This window comes from Pelophylax lessonae (assembly GCF_965119305.1).
Source record: "Pelophylax lessonae genome assembly, chromosome: 1".
Classification (NCBI taxonomy): domain Eukaryota; kingdom Metazoa; phylum Chordata; class Amphibia; order Anura; family Ranidae; genus Pelophylax; species Pelophylax lessonae.
The window spans coordinates 27817934-27830843 of record NC_138768.1 but is presented as its reverse complement, the minus strand read 5'-3'; the positions used below and the strand labels follow the sequence as shown (position 1 = coordinate 27830843).

Here is a 12910-nt window from a genome sequence, read left to right as displayed (position 1 = left end):
GCTTGCCAGGTCGCCAGAAGGATGAGCGGCACTAGTACCCACACTCTGCTCCATACGAGCACCCTGCGATTCCTGCATCTCAACAACTCCAGAATGGGGTCGGGTACGCCTGGGTCTAACAGGGACCCATCTGTCGTCGGAGCTATCTGTCAGGGAGCCGCTGCTGTCATCTGGTTCGTATACTGACCCTGATTCTGCCGGTGAGGCTTCCCCATCGCTCTCACCTGACATGGTCATTAAACTGTAAATAGCTTCATCACTGTACGAACGTTTAGACATTTTGGTAACTAAATTTACCTGTACAGTGATGCGATTCACAGGTAATAAAAGCACCTGGTTGTCGAAGACTATTTCAAGCGCTACCAAAAAAACTGCTAATGCTAGCAGGGATCAGGCCTGACTCTGCTAACACAGCGGTTTTGTGTCTTGTGTTTTTTTGCAAGTGACAGTAATCTATTGATTACTACACTTACCTGGGTGAAAGGGTTAAACGCAGGTGCTGGCCGGAATCAGTGCTGACCGTGCAAACACCGCGTTTTGGGAACCCTAAACTATGGGGACGCTAGTATAGCTCTGATCAGATCAGATATTGATCTGTTCAAACACTATACTAGAAATGGAAGTGTATGTGCGTGCGTGCGCGTGTGTGTGGTAATCAAGGGGTTATTTCTAAACTATGCGCTGGGGATCTGGGGGGGGGGGTGGCGGGGACCCTAAACCTCCTTTGGGAAAGAAACTAGCTCGCTAGCGCAACCTCAAGTCACAATGACACCAATACAAAATACAGTAAAAACAGTATATTATGTGTGTATTAGTGCTAATGTGACAGAGGGTGTAGGGGTTAACGGGATGTGATCAGGGGGGGATCAGGGGTTTAAATCTTTATTGGAAGGGGCTGGCGGGTATCCTAAGGATAAAAGAAACGGTGGCAAGCGCTAAACCTGGTCACAAGTCACACTTATACGGGTATATAGAAAATGCTATATACTGTATACAGTGTGTTGTGGCAGGGGGTGTAGGGGTGATCAGGGGGGGGGGGGGGGTCAGGGGGTTAAATCTTTATTGGGCGGGTGGCGGGGACCCTAAACCTTCTTGGGACAGAAACTTAGTCGTCTGCGCTAATTCTGATCACAATCACACTAATACAAAAATACAAAAACACAGTATATTACGTTTGTATTAGTGCTGATGTGACAGAGGGTGTAGGGGTTAACTAGCGGTGATCAGGGGGGGATAAGGGGGGATCAAGTGGTTAAATCTTTATTTGGGAGGGGTGGCGGGTAATTCAAGTGGAAAAGGGGGGGCCGCAAGCGCTAGACCTGACCACAAATCACACTTATACGGGTATATAGCAAAATGCTATATACTGTATATGGTGTGTGTTATGGCAGGGGGTGTAGGGGTGATCAGGGGGGGTCAGGGGGTTAAATATTTATTGGGTGGGTGGCGGGGACCCTAAACCTTCTTGGGACAGAAACTTAGTCGCCTGCGCTAATTCTGATCACAATGACACTAATACAAAAATACAAAAACACTGTATATTGCGTTTGTATTAGTGCTGATGTGACAGAGGGTGTAGGGGTTAACGGCGGTGATCGGGGGGGTCAGGGGGGATCAGTGGGTTAAATCTGTATTAGGGGGGTGGGGGTAATTTAAGTGGAAAAGGGGGGGTCGCAAGCGCTACACCTGACCACAAATCACACTTATACAGGTATATAGGTAAATGCTATATGCTGTATATAGTGTGTGTTGTGTCAGGGACTGTAGGGGTTAATTGGGGGGCGATCGGGGGTTAAATGTGCCTATCTAGCTGTGTGTGGTGTGCTTGGTGCAATTACTCACAGTAAGATGTGCTCTCCTCTCACGCTGGATCCAAAAAGACCGTTGTGGGGGGAGGGCACATCTTCTCTAAACCTATGTTTACATTTCACAGGCTTAGAGTGCCATTTGATTGGGCAGGACCGATCAACAGGTCCAGACCAAAAATGATTGGCCTGGACCTGATGACTGATCGGTTCTGAACCCAATTGAGCCATCGGCAGCGGCGGCGGGGCGCGGGAGCGCGCACAGGACCGGCGGGAAGTGCTGACGTAGGCCTACGTCAGTTTGCCTGGCCGGGGCTGAGTGCCGACGTAGATCGTCATGCGCCGGTCGTAAAGTGGTTAAAAAAAAAGTGTGCTTTTGTTTTTTAATGTGTGACTGACTGCATTTGTCTATGTGGATCTGAGTTACCCAACTGATTTTTTATATACAACAAGCGCTCTATAACCAACGTATTCATTAAAGTGAGCTGAATTATATGTTGAGTGGATGATGGATTGGAAGGTTCGCAAAGAGATCATTTGAAGAACACAAAGAAGCAAGCTTCTTCCATTTCCCTGAGGAGAGGATTTATTGCACTTAGTATTGTGGTAGACTTAATTTTCACATGTTCCTGCGAATCGACGTACCTGTATGTTGGCTTGCAGAAGTGGTTGTACCGGGAGCATATGCAGCTAGAGTCATCACCCTGGTACCATTTTTTTGAGCCGGCGGTCGGCTTTTAGAAGATAACACTCGATGTGGCTCAGGAGCCACACGACCATTATCTCAGCGTGCGGGAGTCCCCCTCCCCACCCAACGGGAGACCGGGAGTCCCACCGGGAGACCCCGAGCAACCAGCCGACATGTCCACCAGCTGGTTGGAGTCCCGAACAAATCCAGATTTGGCTTTGATCAGGTTTCCGATGTAGTAACCCGGAAGCGACGTCATGACGTCACTTCCAGTTTACTCAGCGGCTAACGGCGCCAATTTTAAAAAAACTGTCAGTATTCAAAAATTCAGATTTCGGCATCTTAATACTTTGAAGTGCAGTGGAGGGGTCTGGGAACTTTTAGACCCCCGATCCCCCATAAAGAGTACCTGTCCCTGCCTATTTCTGTCACAAGGGATGTTTACATTCCTTGTGACTGCAATAAAAATGCTCAGATTTTTTATTTTTTTTAAGAAACCGTGCTAAAAATAAAAATGAAATAAAATAAATAGGAAAATAAAAAATGTAAGCGCCCCCATCGTCGTGAGCTCGCTCACAAAAGAAAATGCTTACGTAAGTCGCGCCAGCAAATTAAAACGGTGTTAGAAACCACACATGTGAGGTATCCCCGTGATCGCCAGAGCTAGTGCAATAATTCTAGAAAAAGACCTCCTCTGTAACTCTAAAATGGTAACCGTTCAAATTTTTTAAAACATCGCCTATGGGGATTTTTAAGTACCGTAGTTTGTCGCTATTCCACGAGTGTGCGCAATTTTAAACCATAAGATGTCAGGTATCTATTTACTCAGCGTGACATCATCTTTCACAATATACAAAAAAATTGGGCTAACTTTACTGTTTTTTGGGGTTTTTTTTAAATGCAGTGAAATTTATTCTTTCCCAAAAAATTGCATTTGACAAACCAAGTATCGTGTGCCAAAAAATATTGCAACGACCACCATTTTATTCTCCAGAGTCTTTTCTAAAAATATATTATATATATATATATATATATATATATATATATAATGTTTGGGGGTTCTAAGCAACTCTACGTGGGGTGGTCAGCAAGTGGTTAATGTCTTCTTGAGAATAAAATCTACGATTGATCAATGAGAACCTGGAAGTTGTTTTGTTCTTTGGAATCTTTCAGGATCTGGTAAGGTCTGGGGTAGGAGTGTTGTCTCTGCAGCATTGTATGGGGAAGCCGAATACTCCTGTGTGGCAGCAGTTTTTTTTTTTAACCGGTTGCCGACCGCCACACGACTATATACTGCGGCGGTCGGCCCCGGCCAGGCAGAGTGACATAGGAGTACGTCACTCGCCTGTCACTGACTTGTGAGCCAATTGCGGGCGGGCGGGTGCGATCGTCCGCCAGTCACTCACGATCGCTCCGGTGAAGGGAGAAAGTCAAGCGGCTAATGTAAACAAGCCGCCTGTCATTCTCCCTGGTGTAAAAATGAAGATCAGACGGTTCTACTATGTAGGACCGTTGATCTTTGTTTTTACACCAATAGACATGTCCCTTTACAGTTAGAAACACGCCCCTAGGAAACACTTAACCCCTCCCTCTCCAATACAGTTAACCCCTTCCCTGCCAATGTCATTTTTGCAGTAACAGTGCATATATAGCACTGATAACTGTAGAAATGTCACTGGTCCCCCCAAAAGTGTCAAAAATGTCAGTCAAGGGTCCGATCTGTCCGCCGCAGTACCGCAAAAAAAATTGCAGATCGCCGCCATTACACGTTAAAAAAAAAAAACACCAAAAATGACAGAAATCTTTCCCTTTGTTAGTAAACGCGATAACTTTTGCGCAAACCAATCAAAATATGCTTTTTGCGATTTTTTTTACCAAACATATGTAGCATAAAACAAATTGGCCTAAAATGTTAAAAAATTTTGATTTTTACATTTTTTGGGGGGAATTTCATATAAAAAATGTGAAAAATATTGTTATTTTTGCAAAATTGTCATTTTTTTTTTTTGTTTATAGCGCATGATCAAAAAATCGCACAGGTGATCAAATACCACCAAAAGAAAGCTCTGTTAGTGGGAAAAAAAGGACGTGAAATTCGTTTAGGTACAGCGTCGCACGGCCGCACAATTGTCTGTTAAAGTCATGCAGTAAAAAATCGCAAAAAACCCCCTGGTCTTTTAGCAGCCAAATCCTCCGGGGCTTAAGTGGTTAATATACAAGGATAAAGATGTTTTTATTTGGCCCTGTAAAGAAAATATCTGTCTTTATAATCAAGTCAAATTATTACTCAAAAAAGTGAACTTACTGAGAACATGTTCTCATCAACTTTAACTTATATTAAAAATGAATTTAGAATACACCAAGCAAAATGTATTTATTAAGAAGACAGATACATCTTCATACAATGCAATTTAGGTGACCATGACACAAAAAAAAAATGACAATACAGTCAACTTGTAAAAGAACGTGTTTTATATTTATCTTTCTGGAAGGTGATGAGCAAAATCTCCTCTCTTGAAAAGTGATGGGTATCTCTGGTATCTGACACTTTAGCATGATTTGGATACTTTGTCCCCCTCTGGTCACTGTGGTTCCTCCTCACTAAGTGACTACATTGTCCTGTAGTGAAGCAATGCAAGTGTTTGATACCAGCAGCTTCCAGAGAAAAATATTACACTCACCTCCCATCAGAGAGGTAAGTATTAAATGTTTGAATTTATACTCAATATACTAAGAAAATACTAAAATTCACAATAAGAGATAATGCTATAACTACTAGTAACCCAGTGTTGATCCATACATATTAGTGGATAAATGTTTTAGTATTTAGGTCAGGTCTGAACAGAATTATGTAACATTTCGGTAAAAATATACAGCCAAGAAGTCCAGAACTTGATGCCATTATAGCAAAAACCTCCACAGCCACCATGTATTTCCCTCTGGTGCTCAGATAGGCCGGGATCATGGCAATCCAGACACTGCAGAACACCAACATGCTGAAGGTGATGTACTTGGCTTCATTAAAACTGTCTGGTAATGTTCTGGCTAAAAAAGCTATAATGAAACTCACAGCTGCCAGAAGTCCCATATAGCCCAGGACAGAGTAGAAGCCGATAATTGAACCCTCATTACACTGAATGATGATCTTCCCCTGATAAGAGTGAGTGTCCCGATCCTGGAAGGGTGAAGAAATAGACAACCAAGTGATACAGATTATGACTTGAACCAGTGAGAAGACACAAATGATAAAATTGGGCAGTTTGGCTCCCATCCATTTCCTCCAGGGACTCCCAGGTTTGGTGGCTTTAAAAGCAATACACACCATGATACTTTTGGCAAGTAGAGAAGAGACGGCAACTGAGAAGATGACACCAAAAGAGGTGACACGCAGCATGCAGGTCACATCTACTGGATGGCCGAGGAACAAGAAGACACAGAGGAAGCTCAGCATGATGGAGACCAGGAGAAGATAGCTCAGGTTCCGGTTATTAGCTTTAACAATGGGGGTGTCCTGGTAATGTATAAATATCCCCAATATTAAACCAGTCAGAAGACAACAGAGGATGGAGACAGCTGAAAATACTGCAACAATGGGATCATCAGTGTAGGAGAGAAATTCCACCACTCTTGGAACACACCGATCCTTCTTCTCATTTGGCCATTCATCATCAGGACATTTCATGCAGTTTTCACTGTCTGCAGGAAGAAAAATACAAACACAATGAGCATCGGGGTCAGAGCTTCTGAGAAAATAAATTGTCTTGTGTTGTCTCACAGCTAGCAATGGGATTCCTATCAGTGCATTGTGGGAGAGAAAAATAAAATATAACCTATCTATCTATCTATCTATCTATCTATCTATCTATCTATCTATCTATCTATCTATCTATCTATCTATCTATCTATCTATCTATCTATCTATCTATCTATCTATCTATCTATCTATCTATCTATCTATCTATCTATCTATCTATCTATCTATCTATCTATCTATCTATCTATCTATCTAGATAAAGATTTCATGGATATTCTGTGAAGCAAACCGTGAAAATACCAGCAGGCTGGGGGTGAGAGAAGCAATATCACCACACAGCCATTGGGCATCACGTATGCATCACATGAATTCCAGGAAATAAAAAGGGGGGGGGGGGGCGCATGGGATTTTAATATACCATATATACTCGAGTATAAGCCGACCCGAATATAAGCCGAGACCCCTACTTTTGCCACAAAAAAGTGGGAAAACTTATTGACTCGAGTATAAGCCTAGGGTGGGAAATGCTGCAGCTACTGGACCCAACTGGACCACCACGAGACACAAAACAGGGGCTGCATGCATGGTACAGGAGATGGCGCAGGTCATAGTACAGGCATTGCACAGGTCATGGTAAGGGCATGGCACAGGTCAGGGCACAGGTGATGGTACAGGCATGGCACAGGTGAAGGTATAGGCATGGCACAGGTCATGGTATATGCATGTTACAGGTCATGGTACAGGCATGGCACAGGTCACAGTACAGGCATGGCACAGGTCATGGTACAGGCATGGCACAGGTGATGGTATAGGCATAGTACAGGTGATGGTATAGGCATGGCACAGTAAGTACAGGCATGGCACAGTATGTACAGGCATGGCACAGTATGTATAGGCATGGCACAGTAGGTATAGGCATGGCACAGTAATTACAGGCATGGCACAGTATGTACAGGCATGGCACAGTAGGTATAGGCATGGCACAGTAGGTATAGGCATAGCACAGTAATTACAGGCATGGCACAGGAGATGCAGTGCTGCGGGCATGGTACAGGAGAATGTCCTGTACCATGCCCGCAGCACTGCATGAGGAAATACAGGGGCTGCGGAGGCATCTCACTTACCTGTCGGTGAGGCGCCGTCTTCGATTTAAAAATCGCGCCACCCGGCGCCGCCATACGTCACCGCAAATGCGCCACCGATGCTCGGGAAAAGCCGAACACGTTCGGCTATTTCCGGGCATGCGGCACATGCGCAGTGACACGTCGGCGCCGAGCGGCTCCATTTTTAAAAAGACACTCCAGTCAGTGACTCGAGTATAAGCCGAGGGGTGCATTTTCAGCATGAAAAAACATGCTGAAAAACTCGGCTTATACTCGAGTATATACGGTATGTTCCACTTAGAGAACTATGCCATTGATTCCAAATGTGCTGTCGCCAGTGCTAAACCCCACACCGTGCCACCAACACCACAGACGTTGAGGAGAAAGGGCATTCAGCCATATCAAATAGTCCCCCAGGCGAGTGTGGTGACGCCTCAGAGTAAACCACACCCATAGCTGGTAGACATGTATGTTTTTTTTTTCTTGACATACACTTTAACTACAGCAGTAACCTCTGCCCAGTCCAACAATAACTTACTAACAAATACAAACTCTACCGGTAATGTTGGAGATCTCTCCTTCTGGACACAAGACACACTCATAGCAACATTTATGAATTGAAGATCCAAACTTTTTTCTGCTGCCGGGTAAACAGGAATCTGAGCATCGAGATACAGGAATCTGAAATCAGATATTATTATTATTTTTATTATTATTATTATTAATATTGTTATGTAAATGTCCATCATATATTATGAGGTTATACAAACAAATTGTTACAAATAGCAATGAGGTTCAGGCTTGCATTTACCATGGGTTAAAGGCAAATTGTGCTGCTGATCCATTCGGGTGGTAGTATTTTTGGGGTTTTCATTAATTTATGTATTATTTCTAGTAATAGTAATTCGACAAAACAGAAGGGGGGGGGGCTATTGGGTACCTCATCCTTGTTAACAAAAGCGAGAAAAAAAATGGAAAAGGAAAGGGATAAAAATAGTACTGGAGAGATGTCAGACCAGTACCAAAAAGGAGGACTCTACACAGATATACATATAAAAGTATCACATTTATTGCACAACATCTTTGTTTAAAAGGATTTAAAAACAAAAAGTGCCATAGCTTTCACAATGTACTGTCAGAACTGCGTTCGGCCAAAGGCAGGGTGCCTTTAGCCAATCATGGTTCAGGGGCTAAGTCCACACCCCACACTATATAAAGCTGCTGCCTACATGGCAGCTGTGTAGAGTGTGTTAGGCGAGATTCTGGGCACCGGTCCTCAGGAAGGATGTGCTGGAACTGGAGAAGGGCAACAAAAATAATTAGGGGAATGGAGGGCATCAGCTATGAGGAGAGGCTACAGGCACTGAACTTATTCTCTCTGGAGAAGAGACGCTTGCGGGGGGATATGATATCAATGTACAAATACTGTACTGGTGACCCTAGCATAGGGAGCAAACTTTTCAGAGAAAGGGAATACAATAAGACACGTGGCCACTCACTAAAACTAGAGGAGAAATTGTTTAACCTTAAAATACGTAAGGGGTTCTTCACTGTCAGAGCAGTAAGGATGTGGAATTCTCTTCCACAAGCAGTGGTATTAGCAGGGAGCATTGATAGTTTCAAAAAACTATTAGATGGGCACCTTAAAGATCACAATGTACAGGGATATACAATGTACGGTTAACAGCAAACACGCACACACATCATAGGTTGAACTGGATTGACTGATGTCTTTTTTCAACCTCACTAACTATGTAACTATGAGATAGGAGTGAGATTAGGAAGGTAGTTAGTGGATTGTGCATTTATCTAGTAAACCTCTGCAGCAATGCTGGCAGCACTCATACATCTATTTCCAACTCTGCTGTCATTACAAGGTGCGGGAGGGGATCCCCCCCTCCCACTGCCTTCCGCGGCTCGCCCGGGTCTCCCATCCCACCGGGAGACCCAGGAATCCTACCTGCACGACCGCCGAAGAGAATACCCGATCAAAGCTGCATTCAGCTCTGATTGGGTCTCCATGTAAAAAACCTGGAAGTGATCACTTCGGGTACTCGGCGCCAAATAAAAAAAAAATGACAGCATTCAAAACAGCCAAACTTGGCGTTTTGAATGCTTTTAGGTGCAGAGGAGGGGTTTGGGGTCTTTTAGACCCCCAGATCCCTCCACAACAGCACCTGTGAAAAAAATAAAAAATAAAAAAAAATAAATGTTTTTTAAATGCTCGAAAATATCGGCCAATATCAATATCCGATGACCAAATTATCTATCTATCTGCATTAACCACTTACCGCATATCGACGTAGGTCTACGTCGGTAAACTTTGCGGGCTTATACCGGGATGATGCCTCTAGCTAGAGGGGTGGGAGGGGACGTCCCCCCCCCCTTCCGCCGCCTTCCGTGGCTTTGCTCGGGGCTCCCCTCCCACCGGGAGCCCCAAGCACCCAGCCGGCACGTCCGCCGGCTGGATGGAGTCCCGATGAATGCCGGAAACGGCATCGATCGGGTCTCCGGTGACGTAACCCAGAGGCGGCGTCCATGACGTCACTTCCGGGTTACTGTGCTGCAAAAGGCGGCAAATTTAAAAAACGGATTTGCATACAGGGAAGTGTAGTGGAGGGGTCTAGGGTCTTTTAGACCCTCGATCCCTCCATAAAGTGTACCTGTCACTACATATTGGTGTCACAAGGGATGTTTACATTGCTTGTGACAGCAATAAAAGTGATCAGATTTTTTTTTTTTTTTAAAAACTGTAATAAAGTTAAAAAAAAATAAAAAATAAATAGGAAAAAAATTTAACTGCCCCCATCACCGTTAGCTCGCGCACAAAAAAAAACGTATACGCAAGTCGAGCCGCAAATGAAATCCCTGTTCAAACCCTACATGTGAGGTATCGCCGCGATCGCCAAGGCGTGGGCAATAATTTTAAAAAAAGAGCTACACTCGAACTCTAAACTGGTAACCGTTAAATAAATTTAAAGCGTCACAGATTGAGATCTCTATTGACCGTAGTTTGTCTCCATCCCACGGGGGGGGGGGGGGGGGCGCAATTTTAAACCGTAACATGTTGGGTATCTATTTACTCGGCGTGACATCATCTTTCACAATATACAAAAAAAATGGGCTAACTTTACTGTTTAGTATTTTTTAAATGCAGTGAAATGTGATTTTTCAAAATTTTTCCAAAAAAATGGCGTTTTAAAGACCGCTGCGCAAATACCGCGTGACAAAAAATTTTGCAATGACCGACATTTTATTCTCCAGAGTCTTTGCTAAAAAAATATATATAATGTTTGGGGGTTCTAAGTAGTTTTCTAGGAAAAAATACGGGTTTTAACTTGTGAACAAAAAGTGTCTGAAATAGGGCTGGGGCTTAAGTGGTTAAAAAAACAATATTGGTCGATCACGAATTTTTATACTATGTTCCCCATATTCATTTACACAGGAAGGGGCTGGAATATCTAGGGGCCCTCTTATTCACAGTATATGGGGATGAGGTCCTTGTCCTCTGAACATGAGGACAGGGTGCCTTGTGAGGGGGAGGCTATATTCTGGCAGCTTTCTGGCCACTCAGGCTACATACTGTACCTAGATAAGGGTATGGTATGAACTATAAGGTTGAGACCTTGCCTTTTTTGTAGGACAATGCACTTTTTTTGTGTAAACAAATTGTCTTTTCCCTTAGAGAAAAAACATTCAAAAATAACATGTCCCTCATTATAATAGACCGCTAAACCTGCAAGCGCCGGGGTCTCTGGGAAAGGAAAGACAGCAAATGTAAAGCCCTCCTTTCTTGGTCTTGCCCAACACAAGCTTCTCTGCATGTGTTCGGTCACTGATCTTCCTATAGCACCATACTTTGCACATGACTATCTTGAGGTCCCCAACTGCTGGTTGTCACTAGATTAACCACTTAAGCCCCGGAGGATTTAGCTGCTAAAGGACCAAGGGTTTTTTTGCGATTTTTTACTGCGTGACTTTAACGGACAATTGCGCGGTCGTGCGACGCTGTACCTAAACGAATTTGATGTCCTTTTTTTCCCACAAACAGAGCTTTCTTTTGGTGCTATTTGATCACCTGTGCGATTTTTTGATCACGCGCTATAAACAAAAAAAGAGCGTAAATTTTGCAAAAATAACAATATTTTTCACATTTTTTTATATGAAATTCCCCCAAAAAAATGTAAAAATCTAAATTTTTTAACATTTTTCGGCCAATTTGTTTTATGCTACCTATGTTTGGTAAAAAAAAATTGCAAAAAGCGTATTTTGATTGGTTTGCGCAAAAGTTATCGCGTTTACTAACAAAGGGAAAGATTTTTGTCATTTTTGGTGTTTTTTTTTTAACGCGTAATGGCGGCGATCTGCGATTTTTTTTTTCGGTACTGCGACATTGCGGCGGACAGATCGGACCCTTGACTGACATTTTTGACACTTTTGGGGGTACCAGTGACATTACTGCAGTAATCAGTGCTATACATATGCACTGTTACTGCAAAAATGACACTGGCAGGGAAGGGGTTAACTTTATTGGACAGGGAGGGGTTAAGTGTGCCCTAGGGGCGTGATTCTAACTGTGCAGGGACATTCCTATTGGTGTAAAAGCAAAGATCAACCGTTCTACATAGTAGAACGGACAGATCTTCACTTTTACACAGGGAGAACTGACAGGCAGCTTGTTTACACAAGCCGCTCTGTCTTTCTCCCTTCACAGGAGCGATCGTAGTGTGACTGGCGGACATCGAGTCCGCCGGTCACACGCACTGACTTGTCTGTGAACGAGCCGCGGCGGGCGCGCGCCCGCCCGCAATAGGCTCGCAAGTCAGTGACAGGCGAGTGACGTACCGATACGTCACTCTGCCTGGCCGGGGCTGACCGCCGCAGTATATAGTCGTGCGGCGGTCGGCAACCGGTTAATGGCAAGTCCGCTCTCACCAGTGTCTGTATCTAAATGTACTGTATATGTACATAATGATATCAGTCACTGTTCAGAATCTCCCACCAACTGTCATAATGACTGATGTCACTGAATACAAATTGTTATCAACTGTCACACCTAATATTATCTTGCAACTGTCACACCTTCTAATGTCACTGTATATAATCTGTCACCCACTAGCAGAAGTATTCCTGTTTGGTCACATTAGATCAGACACCATTTACCAAGGGGACACCTCGCAGGTTTTGAAAATAAATACCTTATAGGAAACTTTCCACATGCACAAATTTGTCGCAGCCAACGACCTTCCCCAATTCGAAGAACTCCTTTCATGAACACACATTTGCTAGTATATCTTAAAATAAGGCAAACTATTTTCTATAAATTCTAATTAAGAACTTCCTCAGCAAATGGTATAAAATGAAAACAATAAAGTCATTTCTTACTTTGCCATTTTTCCAGAAGTCGGGATCACTCATATTGGGAAACGTATTAGGCACAAAGTCTGGGCTTTGAATAATGGAAATGTGGAAATGACCATTATAAGAACCATTCATGAAAACCCACATTTGTAACATAAGATCAGTTGGAACTTCTCTTCTCTCATTAAAGTAGATCTTA

General features: G+C 43.4%; 1 protein-coding gene across 1 annotated transcript in view; it reads right to left on the bottom strand.

Annotated features, from left to right (window-relative positions):
• Positions 1-5296: 5296 nt before the first annotated feature.
• LOC309567079 (vomeronasal type-2 receptor 26-like) overlaps positions 5297-12910 on the bottom strand; it is a gene marked incomplete at its 3' end in the record, with an annotated part of 168802 nt that continues 161188 nt past the window's right edge. Inside the window, exons 3-4 of the mRNA XM_082272402.1 lie at positions 7908-8031; positions 5297-6189 (exon numbers count right to left, since the gene is read on the bottom strand). Of these exons, the coding sequence (XP_082128528.1) occupies positions 5297-6189; positions 7908-8031 (1017 nt within the window). The remainder of the gene's footprint in view (positions 6190-7907; positions 8032-12910) is intronic.